Source organism: Panulirus ornatus, chromosome 66 (assembly GCF_036320965.1).
Source record: "Panulirus ornatus isolate Po-2019 chromosome 66, ASM3632096v1, whole genome shotgun sequence".
In the NCBI taxonomy this organism is placed as follows: domain Eukaryota; kingdom Metazoa; phylum Arthropoda; class Malacostraca; order Decapoda; family Palinuridae; genus Panulirus; species Panulirus ornatus.
In genome coordinates, this window is record NC_092289.1 from 6,301,589 (window position 1) to 6,323,559 (window position 21,971).

The 21,971-nt window shown below is 41.1% G+C and overlaps 1 protein-coding gene across 2 annotated transcripts in view; it reads left to right on the forward strand.

Annotated features, from left to right (window-relative positions):
- Hsp110 (heat shock protein 70Cb) overlaps positions 1-21,971 on the forward strand; it is an 87,954-nt gene that overhangs the window by 52,642 nt on the left and 13,341 nt on the right. For both annotated transcript variants that reach the window (XM_071658612.1, XM_071658613.1), the window contains 2 exons: positions 4,731-4,775; positions 12,851-13,015. In XM_071658612.1, the coding sequence (XP_071514713.1) occupies positions 4,731-4,775; positions 12,851-13,015 (210 nt within the window). The remainder of the gene's footprint in view (positions 1-4,730; positions 4,776-12,850; positions 13,016-21,971) is intronic.

Below are 21,971 nucleotides of genomic sequence, written 5' to 3' on the forward strand. Positions count from 1 at the left end.
AAAGAGGATATATAGGAAAGATTGACAAAGAGGATATATAGGAAAGATTGACAAAGAGGATATATGTGTCAGAGGTGAAGGGAACAAGAAGTGGGAGACCAAATTGGAGGTGGAAGGATGGAGCGAAAAAGATTTTGAGTGATCGGGGCTTGAACATGCAGGAGGGTGAGAGGCATGCAAGAAATGAGTGAATTGGAACGATGTGATATACTGGGTCGATGTACTGTCGGTGGAATGAACCAGGGGATGTGAAGCGTCTGAGATAAATCATGGAAAGGTCTTTGGGGCCTGGATGTGAATAGGGAGCTGTGGTTTCGGTGCATTACACATGACAGCTAGAGACTGAGTGTGAACGAATGTGGCCTTTTTGTCTTGTTTTCCTGGCGCTACCTCGCTGAAGCAGGGGGTAGCCATGCTGTTTGCTGTTGGGCGGGGTATGGACAGGAATGGATGAAGGCAAGCAAGTATATGTATATGTCCTCGTGTGTGTATATGTATGTCTATGTGTCTGTTTGAGCATCTATGTATATATATGTGTATATGAGTGGATGGGCCATTCTTCGTCTGTTTCCTGGTGCTACCTCTTTGACACGGGAAGCAGCAATTGGGTATAATAGAATAGTATGATATTATACTTTGATACACATACACAGACATATACATATATTCTTTCTTTTTCTTTCTTTCATACTATTCGCCATTTCCCTCATTAGCAAGGTAGCGTTAAGAACAGAGGACTGGGCCTTTGAGGGAATATCCTCACTGGCCCCCTTCTCTGTTCCTTCTTTTGGAAAATTAAAAAAAATGAGAGGGGAGGATCATATACATATATACATGTACATATTCATACTTGCTTTCCTTCATCCATTCCCTGCACCGCCCCACCCCACAGGAAATAGCATTGCCACGCCCTGCATTAGTGAGGTAGCACTAGGAAAACATGAAAAAGGCCACATTCATGCACATTCAGTCTCTAGCTGTCACATGTAGTGCACCAAAACCACAGCTCCCTATCCATGTCCAGGCCCCACAGACCTTTCTGTGGTTTACCATGGATGCTTCACATTCCTTGGTTCAGTCCATTCACAGCATGTCGACCCCAGTATACCACATCATTCCTGTTCACTCTATTCCATGCATGCCTTTCACCCTCCTGTATGTTCAGGCTCTGGTTGCTCAAAATCTTTTTCACCCCATCCTTCCACCTCCAATTTGGTCTCCCAGTTCTCCTTATTTCCTCCACTTCAGAAATTTATATCCTCTTTATTAACTTTTCCTTACTCCAACCATATAATATTGTTGGAACTACTCATCCTTCAAACATACCCAATTTTGCTCTCCGAGATAACATTCTCGTTTTCCACACATTCATCACTCCCAGAACCTTCACCCCCTCCCCCACCCTATGACTCACTTCCACTTCCGTGGTTCCATTTGCTGGCAAGTTCACCCCCAGATATCTAAAACATTTCACTTCCTCTAGTTTTTCTCCATTCAGTCTTACATCCCAGCTAACTTGTCTTTCAACCCTGTTGAACCTAAATTATAACCTTGCTCTTATTCACATTTTCTCTCAACTTTCTCCTTTTACTTTTTTGCAAACTCGGTCACCATCTTCTGCAGTTTCTCACATGAATCAGCCACCAGTGCTGTATCATCGGCAAACAAAAATTGACTCATTTTCTAGGCCCTTTCATCCCAAACAGACTGCTTACTAATCTCTCTCTCCAAACCTCTTGCACTTACCTTCCTGCAGAGCCATTATTACTTCACAGTAATTGGATGACATGATGCTGGATATAAACTTTAGCACTACAAAATACACAATAGATGAGTCACCAACATCAGAGGTTAAACGTATGTGTGTAGTAGTGAGCAGATGATACCTAGCTGGTGGAATTCCGACTAGTGATTGCATCCTGATTGGTATTTAAATGGAGACTTGAGAAGCTCTTTGGTGATTGGCTGATAATATAAACAAACCTCCACTCAGTTACCTTCACAGTGAACATGGAAAGAAGTTCTTTTAAATCTTCCTGGGTAAGTTTAGGCTTGGATCACTTGTTTCCCCTTTTAAATTTAAATTTTTCTATGTAATATTCTTTCATTTCATAAAAGAGAAAGTGCTTTTCACTTTCTCCTGAAAAATGCCAGTTGTTCAGGAATAGCAGGAATTGTGGAATTTGCTTTATTGGGATGATTGTAAAACTTTTTTTTTTTTTTTTTTGTGGTCGCTGTCTCCTGCGTTTGCGAGGTAGCGCAAGGAAACAGACGAAAGAAAATGGCCCAACCCACCCCCATACACATGTATATACATACGTCCACACACGCAAATATACATACCTACACAGCTTTCCATGGTTTACCCCAGACGCTTCACATGCCCTGATTCAATCCACTGACAGCATGTCAACCCTGGTATACCACATCGATCCAATTCACTCTGTTCCTTGCCCTCCTTTCACCCTCCTGCATGTTCAGGCTCCGATCACACAAAATCTTTCTCACTCCATCTTTCCACCTCCAATTTGGTCTCCCACTTCTCCTTGTTCCCTCCACCTCCGACACATATATCCTCTTGGTCAATCTTTCCTCACTCATTCTCTCCATGTGCCCAAACCATTTCAAAACACCCTCTTCTGCTCTCTCAACCACGCTCTTTTTATTTCCACACATCTCTCTTACCCTTACGTTACTTACTCGATCAAACCACCTCACACCACACATTGTCCTCAAACATCTCATTTCCAGCACATCCATCCTCCTGCGCACAACTCTATCCATAGCCCACGCCTCGCAACCATACAACATTGTTGGAACCACTATTCCTTCAAACATACCCATTTTTGCTTTCTGAGATAATGTTCTCGACTTCCACACATTCTTCAAGGCTCCCAGGATTTTCGCCCCCTCCCCCACCCTATGATCCACTTCCGCTTCCATGGTTCCATCCGCTGCCAGATCCACTCCCAGATATCTAAAACACTTTACTTCCTCCAGTTTTTCTCCATTCAAACTTACCTCCCAATTGACTTGACCCTCAACCCTACTGTACCTAATAACCTTACTCTTATTCACATTTACTCTTAACTTTCTTCTTTCACACACTTTACACTTGTAAAACATACTCTTAAAAATAGTTTCTGAAAATTTTTTTAAATGTTATCATAAAGATTTCATTACTTGACCAGGTCTCCTACAGCATAACAGGCTTATTTCACTGAGCTTTACTTCATTCTGCTTGGATTTTAGTTGATTTTATTTGTTAGGAAGACTCCTCTTGGAGTATCTAACGCTCTGCAGCATGAAGGGCATACACCATTTAAGTAATGTCTTCCCAGTTTGAATTGTATATCATTTTAATCAGAAAAATAAATTTTAGTTGATTATGTCAAACTAAAGAGGATTTGGATTTTTTTTTTTGATATTTAATGATAGGAGTGTTTGCCTCACCATAATGAGCAAATGATTGCAATAGATATTATTTTTCCATTTAGTATTTTGTTAACTTCCTTATAAAGGAGCCTCTCACCTGGAGGACTTATTAATAGTTATATGTGTGTTCTCTCTTATTTTCATAAATGTTCTCTCTCTAGTATCTAACGTTGTTTACTCTCACTTTGATGGTTCCATTGTACATATTTCAATTAATTTTCAATCCCATCCTCACTTTAACACTTCTTTTCTTTTTCTACGGAATATATATCCTCTTAATTCACACATATGGGGAATTGAATATATGTCCTCTTAATTCAGACCCTTGGGGAATGGGGTAGCCATAACTTGGTAAAATTCAGGTATGCAAAAGTGCGGTATCTACTTGTTATTCATTTCCTGTTTGATATCAAAACTGCAGGTCCACCCTACTTCAGTTTTAACATGGGCATAAAACCATATCCACTACTTTACCTTAGAAACCCTACATAATCAGCATTACAAAATCTGCATCCCTTGAACCTTAGGTACTGTGTAGGTGCTGTAATTCTCTTGTGAATGTCTCTTCCATGTCCGTAGGTATAAAGTACCACTTGCAAATGTGGGATGGTCCTTCCTCTGCCTCACTGTCTTTCAGATATTATTTTTTGGCACTGCTGCCATGAGCTGTCTTCATGTGTCCATGCCAGTAAGGCGTGGACCAGTGTGATGTGTTTGGCTGCTACATACTATAATTTTTTTTGTAGATTCTTTGTAGAGACAAGCCACACAAAGATTGACTTGTGATACCTTTTTTCTTTGAACAATGAAGCTGTGAAATTCTTTCTTTCATCCTTCCCCTACATGTAACCTTTCTACCTTTAAGAGTCAGTTCTACAAACACTTGAGGACCAACATTAAATTTTTTCATTTTCGTCATCTGTTTCTTGCCCTACTTGTTTAGATATGATTGAAATATGATTTGCCCATGCTGTTTTGGTGTTGGCAAGTAAGAGAATCATATGCACATTGTTTTTCTTCATTTGTTTTTTACTTTTTTAGTTAAGTACATTATACTTGACATCTAGAGTTTTGGAGGATGAGTAGGGTTGAGACAAATGTCTATTTTGTTCAGAAGCCCAGAAAGCATTTTGGTACTGAAAAATGAATTTTTTAAAGGAATAAGAGGTCCTTTGTCCTTTATATCTTTGCATGTAATCTTTCAGGAGGGTATTAACTGCTGGTACTTGGATTTATTTTTTCCTTAGAAGTATAATTATACCTAACATATATATATTGTCTTTTTTATTTTCTAGAAAATGGAAACCGAGAAGTCCACTGAGGCACCAGCTCCATCCAAGGTAATCCTGGTGTGCTGTTTAACCCTGTCATTGCTATTGTCCTCTGTCAAAGCAAGTATAGTAAGGTGCCATTGTCCTTGATCAAGGCAAGTGCTTTCACAAACCACTGAATTTTTTCATGCTGTAGGCTGACCAAAGAAAGCATCAGTCACTGGAGCTGCTTGAAGGCTTCAATAATCTGCAAGTGACTAGGGAGGATGGTTTTGCATCATTTTAGGGATGTTTCATGTGTGTAGCACCCATTGCCAAGTGTAACATTCACTGCCACACCCATGCTGGCCTTGCATAAGATTGACCAGTCTGGTGAATAATATACTTTTCTTAAACTACAGGTGCTGAAAGTTTTTTAGCACGTAATCACGTGCAGATATATAGGTTGTAAATGTCCTCCTGCCTCCCTGTCCTTCCACCAATCCACAGACACCTTACTTTGAGCCGTACGTACATTGAAAGTCCTAACTAACCAATCTTTAATGTAGTGACTGCCTTCCTTAAGAAAGTAAACTTCAGTACACTTCATGTCAGCCACCTTGGCACATTTAGTCTTACGCAAGGCTTTCACCACTTCTTTTCTCTTCATCAAACCTCTTTCCACAACTCGCATGTCATACCTCCCCAACCCAAACACTGTATATCTGCCTCTCTTATTATCAAACACTTTCAACAGTCTTTTTTAAGTATTCACTCTCAAACCCTTACCTCATCATCACCTATTTCCACTTTTCCATTTCCCCCCTTCGATGACATTACCTATTAACCTCCTTTTAAAGCATCTTATTCTCCCTGAAGTTTATTGGCTCATACTCACTCTGGCTCTCATAATGATAATTATGATAGAATAATCTTAGTGTTGTTTAGGGAATGAAGGCTCAGGGAGGGCTGAAGAATGTGTGGAAAGAATAGAACATTATGAAGGAGGGCAAAAATAAGTATTTTTGAAGTTGTTGGAGTACCAACAGTGTTATGTGAATGTAAGGCATGGGCTTTAGATAAGGCTGTATGGAAGAGGATGGATATCTTGGAAATGAAATATTTGAGGATAATATGTGATATGAGGTGGTTTGATAGAGTAAGTAGTGAAAAGATGAGAGAGATGTGGTAATAAGTGTGTGGTTGAGAGAGCTGAAGTGGGTGTGCTGAAATGGTTTGGACATGTTGAGAGAACAAGTGTGGAAGGAACAAGAAGTAAAAGACCAGATTGGAGATGGAAGGATGGAGTGAAGAAGACTTAGAGCCATCAGGAACTGAACATGGAAAGAGGGTGGAAGGTGTGCAAATGACAGAATGAAGTGTAGCATACTGGGGTCAACATGCTGTCAGTTGATTGAACCAGGCTGTATGAATTGTTAGTGGTAAGCCATGGAAAAGTCTTTTGGACCTGGTTGCTGATAGGTAGCTGTGGTTTCAGTGCATTACACGTGAAAAATGGATGTAAGTGGATATAGCCATTCTTCTTTCCTGGTGCTACCTTGCAAATGCGGGGGAATAGTAATTATTAAAATTGAATAATGATATGATAGGCTTTACCGGACTTCACTTGCAGGTGGTTATAACACAAATTATTGTCTTCAGTGAGGCTCTATGATGCATTGATGGATAAAAAGGAGGAAAGGCCGATGGAACTTTTTACTCCTTAGGAGTCTGTCGTTTCTCTCTTTATGCCTTAGAGTACAACCTCAAAGTCATGATCCACATATAAGAGGTCATGGAATGTTATTTATTTATTTACTTATTTATTTAGTTATTTTTAATTGCCTTAGGACCTCTCATCAGAAGCTACTGCTCTTTCCAAGACTGCTCCAATTCCTGTAGCAGGGAAATGATGGACTCTTGAGTGAGAAGGTTATTGACAAGACTGTACTCACAACAGTGCAGCAATTAATTGCATAACATGTTCTATATATACCTATTTCAAACAATGCAGCAATTAATTACATAACATATTCTATTATATTTTTGTTTTATTATACTTTGTCGCTGTCTCCAGTGTTAGCGAGGTAGCACAAGGAAACAGACGAAAGAATGACCAAACCCACCAACATACACATGTATATACATACATGTCCACACACATACATATACATGCCTATACATTTCAACATATACATATATACACATAGACATATACATATATACACATAGACATATACATATATACACATGCACATAATTCATACTTGCTGCCTTTATTCATTCCCGTCGCCACCTTGCCACACATGAAATGACAACCCCCTCCTCCCGCATGCGCACGAGGTAGCGCTAGGAAAAGACAACAAAGGCCACATTTGTTCACTTTCAGTCTCTAGCTGTCATGTATAATGCACCGAAACAACAGCTCCCTTTCCACATCCAGGCCCCACAAAACTTTCCATGGTTTACCCCAGACGCTTCACATGCCCTGGTTCAATCCATTGACAGCACATCGACCCCAGTATACTACATCGTTCCAATTCACTCCATTCCTTGCACGCCTTTCACCCTCCTGCATGTTTAGGCCCCGATCGCTCAAAATCTTTTTCACTCCATCCTTCCACCTCCAATTTGGCCTCCCACTTCTCATTCCCTCCACCTCTGACACACATAGTCCATTTTTTCAATCTTTCCACACTCGTTCTTGCCATGTGACCATACCATTTCAAAACACCCTCTTCTGAACCCTCAACCACACTTTTTATTACCACACATCTCTCTTACCCTTTCATCACATACTCGATCAAACTATCTTGCACCACATATTGTCCTCAAACATCTCATTTCCAAGACATCCACCCGCCTCCGCACAACCCTATCTATAGCCCATGCCTCACAACCATATAACATTGTTGGAACCCTATTCCTTCAAACATACCCATTTTTGCTTTCCGAGATAATGTTTCGCCTTCCACACATTTTTCAATGCTCCCAGAATTTTCACCCCCTCCCCCACCCTGTGACTCACTTCCGTGGTTCCATCCGCTGCCAAATCCACTCCCAGATATCTAAAAGACTTCACTTCCTCCAGTTTTTTTCCATTCAAACTCACTTTCCAATTGACTTGTCCCTCAACCCTACTGTACCTAATTACCTTGCTCTTATTCACATTTACTCTCAGCTTTCTTCTTTCACACACTTTACCAAACTCAGTTTCCAACTTCTGCAGTTTCTCACCCAAATCAACCATCAGCTCTGTATCATCAGCGAACAACAACTGACTCACTTCCCAAGCCCTCTCATCCACAACAGACTACATACTTGCCCCTCTCTCCAAAACTCTTGCATTCACCTCCCTAACATCCATGGAGACATCACACACCCCTGCTACAAACCGACATTCACTGAGAACCAGTCACTTTCCTCTCTTCCTGCTCGTACACATGCCTGACATCCTCGATGAAAACTTTTCTCCGCTCTTAGCAACTTGCTTCCCACACCATATATTCTTAATACCTTCCACAGAGCATCTCTGTCAACTCTATCATATGTTATATTTACATATTCTCTATATACATATTTTTTCTTTTACACCTGGCTCCCCTTTTATGGGTTTCTGCAGTACTCAGGAAGCTGAGTCTTTCCACTGGGTAGGACCACAGATCAAGAAGTCGGGTGTGTGCAGTACATTTTAGGTGTCACAGTTCAGTTTAGAAGTTGCATGCTAGACATTGGGGATCTTGGTTCATGTTGAATTGATGGAGCGGTTGATTGTTTTTATGATGCAGATTGGAGAGTTTACCTCTTACCTGCCCGAGGAATGTGGTTTTTGGATGATGTCTTGATGAAGAACTTAGGAATATATTAGGAGGGCAGTTGTTTAGTGCTTGTTGAGTCATTAGGGTGCACTTATGTTGTCAGTGTTTGTTGGGGAGGAGAATCTGCATGTATAAGTTGCTTAACTGTGAAGTTGGGATGAGCATTTTGTTTTTTCTTGGGGTTTAATGCTTGATAAAGGGATGGTTTAGTTGACAGGATGCATATTGAAATGAGATTGCATTGGAAGTGTGCAACTTTTGAATTCTTGTGGTTGCTTGGCAGCCACTGAATGTTCTTAGTGCCCTGTCTTTTCTGGTTTGCAGCTTTATATTCACTTTTGAGAGGCTGGATGACCAGGCAGGTGAGATGCAGTTGTAGTTGTATGAGTTGTTTTTAGAAGATACCAAGGAATTCTTTTCTTTACTTAAAACCGGTGCCAGTAAGTGTTGTGAGTGTTCAATTTTTATGGTCTCTGTGCAGCTGTTCATTGTTTAGGAAGAAAATTTGTCACATATCCAGTTTATGTACATTGGTATTATTGAATTCCATCTGTTCGAGGTTGCACTGCAAATAAAGGTCACCTTTGGTGGGACTATATCATTGGGAGTATAGTCCTATTAAAGAACTCGTTACAAAGGCATCTGCATTTATCTGCTATTGGAAGGGATGCTGCCTAGGGCTTCAGGAGCCTGTCAGAAGAGGTCCTGGGGGTAATCATGGATGATGAATAAATATGAATTATAATTTACCAACTGCGTAACTCTTGAACACTTTGTATGGGGCTCCTGGAGCTTCAGCTCTGCTGCAATCATATATGTATCTATCTTTCTATCTATATATGTATATGTCTGATTTCTGTTCCCCCTTGGAAGTCCCTCAAGGGGGTGCCCATGGTGAAAATTTCTGCTTTTTAGCCTTTAGTGCCTCACCCTAAACAGGCCACTGAGGGCAACCCAAATGCTGTGTTTCCAGAATCTTCTGCCAAATGTTTCTGCCCAGTATACCTACCTACTAAATCTATTGCTGCTCCTATTTGCCAAAAGGTAGGACTGGGGCTAGTACATTGCGCTCACCGTAGGAAAATTTAAGTGTTACGAAGAATGAATGAGTTGTGTGAGATAAGCAGTGTTGGGCACTGATAACTAAAAAGTTAACTTTGTTAACGATAATCCAATAACCCCAGTTTTTTATTCCGATATCGATAATCCGATAATTTTAATACCTAGTTATTGGAAGTTTTTGATAATACGATAGCATTGACTATTTTTTATAAAGATAAAGAAAAAAAAGCTTCAGAACCCATGAAGAGGGAGTATGTTGTTGACGAAAAGACGGACTATCTTTTCGTCAACAGTGGACTGGTGTACGGCAGTGCCAGTGCTGGCTGAGCCTAGGGCCTCGCAGATGTGGGCTGCCGGACCTTCTTGGCTGGCAGCTTATGGTTGGTGTCGCCAGAGCTGTGCACATTGCTGCTGCTGGAGGAGAGGTGATGGCGCTTGCCACGGCCAGAGCCAGCCTTGATCTCCTCGAACCGGATGGCTAAGGATGGGTGGGTCCTCTTGACATAGGACTTCAAATTATTAAGGTTGGTGACATGGCCTCTCACAATTTTCTTGGTCGGGTGGCATTTTTGGCACTCAAATTAGGGTACCTTGTTCTTGTCCTGATGGCTGAGCGTGAAGTAGTGCTCCAGGTGGGGCCCAGGGGTTTTGGAAAGGCCCCTGGTCCTGGATGGTGGCAACCTGGCTGTCAGATGGCAGAGATGTCTTTGCCACAGATAGAGAGTCACGCTGAGACTCAGAAGTGCTTGAAACAGAAGGGATCTCAATGCTGAGAAGTTCCTCTTGGTGTTCCTTGGACCATGGTCTGTTGTGGTCTTGTACTGTTGTAGTAAGAGAAAAGTTAGAGAACTGAATACTGTCAAGTCGGGGATGATGCTGTAAAGTGTTACAGGCTACCATCCATACTGCTGAATGCACAGTGTGACAGGGTTGCTGGGTTTGTCCTTTTTAGATCTGGTTGTTCTGTTTATTTTGACAAAAAAAAGAACAGCCTATAGCCATCCTTTTTAAAGAATTTTGTATAGCTTATACATAATGATTACAAAGTTCGTGAATCTTAATAGAATTCTTTCATTGCCAGATAATTGGCAAGTGTCAACCAACAAGATCCATGAACATGTCCACTTCTGCTTGTAACCTTGTACTGTACCTATTTGGTACGGGAACAGTATAGGGGAGGGGAGGGGGACAAGGGGAGTTAGAATCAGGGTCTAGGAGGGAGTCAGTAATGGCATGTTTGGTAGCTTAGTTATTACTAACGTAAATTGTAAGGTGAAGATTAATCTGTTTTTAATATGTTATATTTATTTATTTATTTTGCTTTGTCGCTGTCTCCCGCGTTAGTGAGGTAGCGCAAGGAAACAGACGAAAGAATGGCCCAACCCGCCCACATACACATGTATATACATACACGTCCACACACGCAAATATACATACCTATACATCTCAATGTACACATATATATACACACACAGACATATACATATATACACATGCACATAATTCATACTGTCTGCCTTTATTTGTTCCCATCGCCACCTCGCCACACATGGAATAACAACCCCCTCCCCCCTCATGTGTGCGAGGTAGCGCTAGGAAAAGACACCAAAGGCCCCATTCGTTCACACTCAGTCTCTAGCTGTCATGTAATAATGCACCAAAACCACAGCTCCCTTTCCACATCCAGGCCCCACAGAACTTTCCATGGTTTACCCCAGACGCTTCACATGCCCCAGTTCAATCCATTGACAGCACGTCGACCCCGGTATACCACATTGTTCCAATTCACTCTATTCCTTGCATGCCTTTCACCCTCCTGCATGTTTAGGCCCCGATCACTCAAAATCTTTTTCACTCCATCCTTCCACCTCCAATTTGGTCTCCCAAATTGGAGGTGTATTTTTATTATTTTACAAACCATATAGTTTTCATCACTATACAAAAATGATAAAGATTAATCATTGCATGATTATGTTGGACATACAAAACAAATAAACAATACATGTGAGCTATATATTTTATTTATATAGCATGACATATTATCATAAGTACATGTAAATGACAACAAATAGAATGAACAACAAAGTATATCAATTATATAAACAATGAACAACAAAGTATATCAATTATATAAACAATGAACAACAAAGTATATCAGTTATATAAACAATTGCAGTTTAAACTTTCCTATTATAAGAAATAGAACTAGCAACAAAGAATAGCAGTTATACTGAAGAACATAAAAAAGATAAAAAAAGTTTTATCAAACAAAAAATTAATGGATATTATCAGACAAAAAAAATAGATTAAGTGAAAGTTAACTGGTTCCATAACGATTATGCAAGTTAACTTCTGATATTAGATAACAAAGATTAACTTCGATAATTATCTGTTATTGGATTATCGCTAATGTGCCCAACTTTGGAGATAAGTGTTGTGAAGTGTTATGTGTGAAGGGAAAGATTATGTGTTTGTGTATAGAATGCCGGCAGTTCACGTGAGTGTGAGTGAGAAAGAAAAGACTGCTGCCTAGGTCAGAGGAGTGCAATTTTGACTATCACTGAAGTGCAGGCTCACTGTGCAGCCATCACTAACCTTGCCAATATCTAGGGAGGTAGTACTGGTAATACACCTTTCTGGTCAGTGGGTGCCTACCAGCTGCTACATACTTAGATTACTTTATTTGATCATTAACGGAACAAATGATAACTTTTCACTGAAATGGAGAATAACCTCCAAAACCATATCTAGGTTTTGATGTTTGTTGCATAAGAAATGTGGATAAAGATAGTGCACTGTGCAAACTGCTACCTGAATCTTTGGAAAAATTAAATGTAGGAGGGAAGTGATAGATTCCTTTGGAGTGAGAGGCTTCTAAATGGGATTACACTTCTTTACATCATTTGATGATGAAACAGTCATGCTGCAGGTAACATTTCATTAGCAGATTAATCACTTGGAGACAGAGTTTGGTAATGCCTGTATATTTGTGTATATGTAAAACATACCAAACTTCTACATGAGATACTTTTAGCCTAATTGCAACCCAACCTCTTGGATATGCTTTGCTAGGAATTTGATGATTCCATTTTCTTTAGCATTTATTTTGGGATATGAATATTTTACATGTGTTTTTCCTTGCCTTTTGAGAGATTTCTTAAATATTTTACCTATTTCATGTAGGTAGTGATGTAGTCTTTCATTGGTGTCAAAAATTTTAGTATCATAAAGAGTGGATTTGAAATAGTGTACAAATTGTTTTTTTTATTTTTTAAATTTTTACAGAATGAAAGTAATGAGAAGAAGGGGAAAAAGACCCTGAAGACGATAGAGTTGCCAGTTAAGGAAGTAGTAAAGGCACACAGCCTTTCTCAGCTGAATTCATTGGTGGAACGGGAATCTCAGATGGTCCAGGCTGACAAACTGGAGAATGAACGTATTAATGCCAAGGTAAGATTTCAGCTGCATAATTTTGATAGATTTTTTCACACATTTAAAGAGGGTGTAGAGGTCTGCTGTCCTAATCTCTTATCTCTTGTTTGCTGTATACATGAGGTTGGAATCTTCTCAGAACTCTTTTACAGTATCCTTTTGACTCCAGCCATATTTTCAGATTTTTATTTGAAAGCATGCCACTTTAAATGTTATCTCTTACAGACACGCAAAACAAGGAAACCACCTATTTGCATCAGCCAAAATTACATTTCAGTGTATGGATAAGAAATTGTTTGTTAAGCAGTTCACAGAATATGTTAGACTAAGGTTGGATGATGCCTCTCAGGTCTGGTCAATGCACTTAAACTCAAAGAAAGATAGGATCCAGAAAAGAGCAATTAAGATGGTAGCTGAGTTAAGAGAGCTTTTCACGAAGAAAGGTTGAAGGCTACACAGTTTTTCACCATAAAGGAGAGAAGAGCCGACCATAATGTGCGTCAGTTCAGTCTTGGTCACCCTCTTTTTAGCTATCTCCACCATGTATTTTGAGAACATTTTAAACATAACATGCCTGGAAAATGGCTAGAAGTGTGAGTATAGGTGAAGCATCCAAGGTACCCACGAAAGGGATTGATATAGATTTAAAGATGCAAATGATACGTAGGATTGGGGTAGGCGAGTGTCAGTCACTTGTGGTTCATTTGTTTGTATTGGCTTCCAAACATTGCATGATAAAACGAGAATAAAAAGAACCACATCCTTGGTTGCAAAAGATTTTTTGCTCAGGGAATAAGCTGCTGGAGATGAAAGTGTGTGTATTGTGTTGGTTCATTTCATGTATTGCTTACATTAACTTTTCCTTTCTTTTATTTATAAAATATCAAAAGTAGCATCTGGAAAGCCAATACTGTTATCGAACGAAGCTGTTTTGTAGCAGTTATGGGTATAAGAATCGACAATGTTATGGATGCATCTCCATTGGCACTGTGTTAGAAAGATCTTTTTTAATGGAAATTCCTCTTTGATTTTAATGGACATTCCCAAAAAATGCAACTAGTCTATTATAAGAGGTCTTTATGTCTAAATGTGTGTGGATGTAACCAAGATGTGAAAAAAGGAGAGATAGGTAGTATGTTTGAGGAAAGGAACCTGGATGTTTTGGCTCTGAGTGAAACAAAGCTCAAGGGTAAAGGGGAAGAGTGGTTTGGGAATGTCTTGGGATTAAAGTCAGGGTTTAGTGAGAGGACAAGAGCAAGGGAAGGAGTAGCAGTACTCTTGAAACAGGAGTTGTGGGAGTATGTGATAGAATGTAAGAAAGTAAATTCTCGATTGATATGGGTAAAACTGAAAGTGGATGGAGAGAGATGGGTGATTATTGGTGCATATGCACCTGGGCATGAGAGGAAAGATCATGAGAGGCAAGTGTTTTGGGAGCAGCTGAATGAGTGTGTTAGTGGTTTTGATGCACGAGACCGGGTTATAGTGATGGGTGATTTGAATGCAAAGGTGAGTAATGTGGCAGTTGAGGGAATAATTGATATACATGGGGTGTTCAGTGTTGTAAATGGAAATGGTGAAGAGCTTGTAGATTTATGTGCTGAAAAAGGACTGGTGATTGGGAATACCTGGTTTAAAAAGCGAGATATACAGGGTAGTGAGTGGTGGGATGAAGAAGTAAGAGTATTAGTGAAAGAGAAGAGAGAGGCATTTGGATGATTTTTGCAGGGAAAAAATGAAATTGAGTGGGAGATGTATAAAAGAAAGAGACAGGAGGTCAAGAGAAAGGTGCAAGAGGTGAAAAAAAGGGCAAATGAGAGTTGGGGTGAGAGAGTATCATTAAATTTTAGGGAGAATAAAAAGATGTTCTGGAAGGAGGTAAATAAAGTGCGTAAGACAAGGGAGCAAATGGGAACTTCAGTGAAGGGCGCAAATGGGGAGGTGATAACAAGTAGTGGTGATGTGAGAGGGAGATGGAGTGAGTATTTTGAAGGTTTGTTGAATGTGTTTGATGATAGAGTGGCAGATATAGGGTGTTTTGGTCGAGGTGGTGTGCAAAGTGAGAGGGTTAGGGAAAATGATTTGGTAAACAGAGAAGAGGTAGTAAAAGCTTTGCGGAAGATGAAAGCCGGCAAGGCAGCAGGTTTGGATGGTATTGCAGTGGAATTTATTAAAAAAGGGGGTGACTGTATTGTTGACTGGTTGGTAAGGTTATTTAATGTATGTATGACTCATGGTGAGGTGCCTGAGGATTGGCGGAATGCGTGCATAGTGCCATTGTACAAAGGCAAAGGGGATAAGAGTGAGTGCTCAAATTACAGAGGTATAAGTTTGATGAGTATTCCTGGTAAATTATATGGGAGGATATTGATTGAGAGGGTGAAGGCATGTACAGAGCATCAGATTGGGGAAGAGCAGTGTAGTTTCAGAAGTGGTAGAGGATGTGTGGATGAGGTGTTTGCTTTGAAGAATGTATATGAGAAATACTTAGAAAAGCAAATGGATTTGTATGTAGCATTTATGGATCTGGAGAAGGCATATGATAGAGTTGATAGAGATGCTCTGTGGAAGGTATTAAGAATATATGGTGTGGGAGGCAAGTTGTTAGAAGCAGTGAAAAGTTTTTATCGAGGATGTAAGGCATGTGTACGTGTAGGAAGAGAGGAAAGTGATTGGTTCTCAGTGAATGTAGGTTTGCGGCAGGGGTGTGTGATGTTTCCATGGTTGTTTAATTTGTTTATGGATGGGGTGGTTAGGGAGGTGAATGCAAGAGTTTTGGAAAGAGGGGCAAGTATGAAGTCTGTTGGGGATGAGAGAGCTTGGGAAGTGAGTCAGTTGTTGTTCGCTGATGATACAGTGCTGGTGGCTGATTCATGTGAGAAACTGCAGAAGCTGGTGACTGAGTTTGGTATAGTGTGTGAAAGAAGAAAGTTAAGAGTAAATGTGAATAAGAGCAAGGTTATTAGGTACAGTAGGGTTGAGGGTCAAGTCAATTGGGAGGTGAGTTTGAATGGAGAAAAACTGGAGGAAGTGAAGTGTTTTAGATATCTGGGAGTGGATCTGGCAGCGGATGGAACCATGGAAGCGGAAGTGGATCATAGGGTGGGGGAGGGGGCGAAAATTCTGGGAGCCTTGAAGAATGTGTGGAAGTCGAGAACATTATCTCAGAAAGCAAAAATGGGTATGTTTGAAGGAATAGTGGTTCCAACAATGTTGTATGGTTGCGAGGCGTGGGCTATGGATAGAGTTGTGCGCAGGAGGATAGATGTGCTGGAAATGAGATGTTTGAGGACAATGTGTGGTGTGAGGTGGTTTGATCGAGTAAGTAACGTAAGGGTAAGAGAGATGTGTGGAAATAAAAAGAGCGTGGTTGAGAGAGCAGAAGAGGGTGTTTTGAAATGGTTTGGGCACATGGAGAGAATGAGTGAGGAAAGATTGACCAAGAGAATATATGTGTCGGAGGTGGAGGGAACGAGGAGAAGAGGGAGACCAAATTGGAGGTGGAAAGATGGAGTGAAAAAGATTTTGTGTGATCGGGGCCTGAACATGCAGGAGGGTGAAAGGAGGGCAAGGAATAGAGTGAATTGGATCGATGTGGTATACCGGGGTTGACGTGCTGTCAGTGGATTGAATCAAGGCATGTGAAGCGTCTGGGGTAAACCATGGAAAGCTGTGTAGGTATGTGTATTTGCGTGTGTGGACGTATGTATATACATGTGTATGGGGGTGGGTTGGGCCATTTCCTTTCGTCTGTTTCCTTGCGCTACCTCGCAAACGCGGGAGACAGCGGCAAAAAAAAAAAAAGTATGTAAGTAGGAGAGATGGCCAGAGAGTGTTATTGGATTACGTGTTAATTGACAGGCGCACGAAAGAGAGACTTTTGGATGTTAATGTGTTGAGAGGTTCAACTGGAGGGATGTCTGATCATTATCTTGTGGAAGCTAAGGTGAAGATTTGTATGGGTTTTCAGAAAAGAAGAGTGAATGTTGGGGTGAAGAGGATGGTGAGAGTAAGTGAGCTTGGGAAGGAGACTTGTGTGAGGAAGTACCAGGAGAGACTGAGTACAGAATGGAAAAAGGTGAGAATAATGGAAGTAAGGGGAGTGGGGGAGGAATGGGATGTATTTAGGGAATCGGTGTTGGATTGCGCAAAAGATGCTTGTGGCATGAGAAGAGTGGGAGGTGGGTTGATTAGAAAGGGTAGTGAGTGGTGGGATGAAGAAGTAAGATTATTAGTGAAAGAGAAGAGAGAGGCATTTGGACGATTTTTGCAGGGAAAAAATGCAATTGAGTGGGAGATATATAAAAGAAAGAGACAGGAGGTCAAGAGAAAGGTGCAAGAGATGAAAAAAGAGGGCAAATGAGAGTTGGGGTGAGAGTGTATCATTAAATTTTAGGGAGAATAAAAAGATGTTCTGGAAGGAGGTAAATAAAGTGCGTAAGACTAGGGAGCAAATGGGAACTTCAGTGAAGGGCGCAAATGGGGAGGTGATGACAAGTAGTGGTGATGTAAGAAGGAGATGGAGTGAGTATTTTGAAGGTTTGTTGAATGTGTTTGATGATAGAGTGGCAGATATAGGGTGTTTTGGTTGAGGTGGTGTGTAAAGTGAGAGGGTTAGGGAAAATGATTTGATAAACAGAGAAGAGGTAGTAAAAGCTTTGCGGAAGATGAAAGCCGGCAAGGCAGCAGGTTTGGATGGTATTGCAGTGGAATTTATTAAAAAAGGGGGTGACTGTATTATTGACTGGTTGGTAAGGTTATTTAATGTATGTATGACTCATGGTGAGGTGCCTGAGGATTGGTGGAATGCGTGCATAGTGCCATTGTACAAAGGCAAAGGGGATAAGAGTGAGTGCTCAAAATACAGAGGTATAAGTTTGTTGAGTATTCCTGGTAAATTATATGGGAGGGTATTGATTGAGAGGGTGAAAGCATGTACAGAGCATCAGATTGGGGAAGAGCAGTGTGGTTTCAGAAGTGGTAGAGGATGTGTGGATCAGGTGTTTGCTTTGAAGAATGTATGTGAGAAATACTTAGAAAAGCAAATGGATTTGTATGTAGCATTTATGGATCTGGAGTAGGCATATGATAGAGTTGATAGAGATGCTCTGTGGAAGGTATTAAGAATATATGGTGTGGGAGGCAAGTTGTTAGAAGCAGTGAAAAGTTTTTATCGAGGATGTAAGGCATGTGTACGTGTAGGAAGAGAGGAAAGTGATTGGTTCTCAGTGAATGTAGGTTTGCGGCAGGGGTGTGTGATGTCTCCATGGTTGTTTAATTTGTTTATGGATGGGGTTGTTAGGGAGGTAAATGCAAGAGTTTTGGAAAGAGGGGCAAGTATGAAGTCTTTTGGGAAGTGAGTCAGTTGTTGTTCGCTGATGATACAGCGCTGGTGGCTGATTCATGTGAGAAACTGCAGAAGCTGGTGACTGAGTTTGGTAAAGTGTGTGAAAGAAGAAAGTTAAGAGTAAATGTGAATAAGAGCAAGGTTATTAGGTACAGTAGGGTTGAGGGTCAAGTCAATTGGGAGGTAAGTTTGAAAGGAGCAAAATTGGTGGAAGTAAAGTGTTTTAGATATCTGGGAGTGGATCTGGCAGCGGATGGAACCATGGAAGCGGAAGTGGATCATAGGGTGGGGAAGGGGGCGAAAATCCTGGGAGCCTTGAAGAATGTGTGGAAGTCGAGAACATTATCTCAGAAAGCAAAAATGGGTGTGTTTGAAGGAATAGTGGTTCCAACAATGTTGTATGGTTGCGAGGTGTGGGCTGTGGATAGAGTTGTGCGCAGGAGGATGGATGTGCTGGAAATGAGATGTTTGAGGACAATGTGTGGTGTGAGGTGGTTTGATTGAGTAAGTAACGTAAGGGTAAGAGAGATGTGTGGAAATAAAAAGAGCGTGGTTGAGAGAGCAGAAGAGGGTGTTTTGAAATGGTTTGGGCACAAGGAGAGAATGAGTGAGGAAAGATTGACCAAGAGGATATATGTGTCGGAGGTGGAGGGAACGAGGAGAAGTGGGAGACCAAATTGGAGGTGGAAAGATGGAGTGAAAAAGATTTTGTGTGATCGGGGCCTGAACATGCAGGAGGGTGAAAGGAGGGCAAGGAATAGAGTGAATTGGATCGATGTGGTGTACCGGGGTTTACGTGCTGTCAGTGGATTGAATCAGGGCATGTGAAGCGTCTGGGGTAAACCATGGAAAGCTGTGTAGGTATGTATATTTGCGTGTGTGGACGTATGTATATACATGTGTATGGGGGTGGGTTGGGCCATTTCTTTCGTCTGTTTCCTTGCGCTACCTCGCAAACGCGGGAAACAGCGACAAAGCAAAAAAAAACGTATGTAAGTAGGAGAGATGGCCAGAGAGTGTTATTGGATTACGTGTTAATTGACAGGCGCACGAAAGAGAGACTTTTGGATGTTAATGTGTTGAGAGGTTCAACTGGAGGGATGTCTGATCATTATCTTGTGGAAGCTAAGGTGAAGATTTGTATGGGTTTTCAGAAAAGAAGAGTGAATGTTGGGGTGAAGAGGGTGGTGAGAGTAAGTGAGCTTGAGAAGGAGACTTGTGTGAGGAAGTACCAGGAGAGACTGAGTACAGAATGAAAAAGGTGAGAATAATGGAAGTAAGGGGAGTGGGGGAGGAATGGGATGTATTTAGGGAATCGGTGTTGGATTGCGCAAAAGATGCTTGTGGCATGAGAAGAGTGGGAGGTGGGTTGATTAGAAAGGGTAGTGAGTGGTGGGATGAAGAAGTAAGATTATTAGTGAAAGAGAAGAGAGAGGCATTTGGACGATTTTTGCAGGGAAAAAATGCAATTGAGTGGGAGATATATAAAAGAAAGAGACAGGAGGTCAAGAGAAAGGTGCAAGAGATGAAAAAAGAGGGCAAATGAGAGTTGGGGTGAGAGTGTATCATTAAATTTTAGGGAGAATAAAAAGATGTTCTGGAAGGAGGTAAATAAAGTGCGTAAGACTAGGGAGCAAATGGGAACTTCAGTGAAGGGCGCAAATGGGGAGGTGATGACAAGTAGTGGTGATGTAAGAAGGAGATGGAGTGAGTATTTTGAAGGTTTGTTGAATGTGTTTGATGATAGAGTGGCAGATATAGGGTGTTTTGGTCGAGGTGGTGTGTAAAGTGAGAGGGTTAGGGAAAATGATTTGATAAACAGAGAAGAGGTAGTAAAAGCTTTGCGGAAGATGAAAGCCGGCAAGGCAGCAGGTTTGGATGGTATTGCAGTGGAATTTATTAAAAAAGGGGGTGACTGTATTATTGACTGGTTGGTAAGGTTATTTAATGTATGTATGACTCATGGTGAGGTGCCTGAGGATTGGTGGAATGCGTGCATAGTGCCATTGTACAAAGGCAAAGGGGATAAGAGTGAGTGCTCAAAATACAGAGGTATAAGTTTTTTGAGTATTCCTGGTAAATTATATGGGAGGGTATTGATTGAGAGGGTGAAAGCATGTACAGAGCATCAGATTGGGGAAGAGCAGTGTGGTTTCAGAAGTGGTAGAGGATGTGTGGATCAGGTGTTTGCTTTGAAGAATGTATGTGAGAAATACTTAGAAAAGCAAATGGATTTGTATGTAGCATTTATGGATCTGGAGTAGGCATATGATAGAGTTGATAGAGATGCTCTGTGGAAGGTATTAAGAATATATGGTGTGGGAGGCAAGTTGTTAGAAGCAGTGAAAAGTTTTTATCGAGGATGTAAGGCATGTGTACGTGTAGGAAGAGAGGAAAGTGATTGGTTCTCAGTGAATGTAGGTTTGCGGCAGGGGTGTGTGATGTCTCCATGGTTGTTTAATTTGTTTATGGATGGGGTTGTTAGGGAGGTAAATGCAAGAGTTTTGGAAAGAGGGGCAAGTATGAAGTCTTTTGGGAAGTGAGTCAGTTGTTCGCTGATGATACAGCGCTGGTGGCTGATTCATGTGAGAAACTGCAGAAGCTGGTGACTGAGTTTGGTAAAGTGTGTGAAAGAAGAAAGTTAAGAGTAAATGTGAATAAGAGCAAGGTTATTAGGTACAGTAGGGTTGAGGGTCAAGTCAATTGGAGGTAAGTTTGAAAGGAGCAAAATTGGTGGAAGTAAAGTGTTTTAGATATCTGGGAGTGGATCTGGCAGCGGATGGAACCATGGAAGCGGAAGTGGATCATAGGGTGGGGAAGGGGGCGAAAATCCTGGGAGCCTTGAAGAATGTGTGGAAGTCGAGAACCTTATCTCAGAAAGCAAAAATGGGTGTGTTTGAAGGAATAGTGGTTCCAACAATGTTGTATGGTTGCGAGGTGTGGGCTGTGGATAGAGTTGTGCGCAGGAGGATGGATGTGCTGGAAATGAGATGTTTGAGGACAATGTGTGGTGTGAGGTGGTTTGATTGAGTAAGTAACGTAAGGGTAAGAGAGATGTGTGGAAATAAAAAGAGCGTGGTTGAGAGAGCAGAAGAGGGTGTTTTGAAATGGTTTGGGCACAAGGAGAGAATGAGTGAGGAAAGATTGACCAAGAGGATATATGTGTCGGAGGTGGAGGGAACGAGGAGAAGTGGGAGACCAAATTGGAGGTGGAAAGATGGAGTGAAAAAGATTTTGTGTGATCGGGGCCTGAACATGCAGGAGGGTGAAAGGAGGGCAAGGAATAGAGTGAATTGGATCGATGTGGTGTACCGGGGTTTACGTGCTGTCAGTGGATTGAATCAGGGCATGTGAAGCGTCTGGGGTAAACCATGGAAAGCTGTGTAGGTATGTATATTTGCGTGTGTGGACGTATGTATATACATGTGTATGGGGGTGGGTTGGGCCATTTCTTTCGTCTGTTTCCTTGCGCTACCTCGCAAACGCGGGAAACAGTGACAAAGCAAAAAAAAAAAAAAAAAGATATCTAATATTGTTGTACCAGCTCATTTGAATGTTTGGATGGCAAACATTATGTTAATCTGCTATATTTAAGCTAATAACAAGTCTTTGTTGTACTGAGGAGAC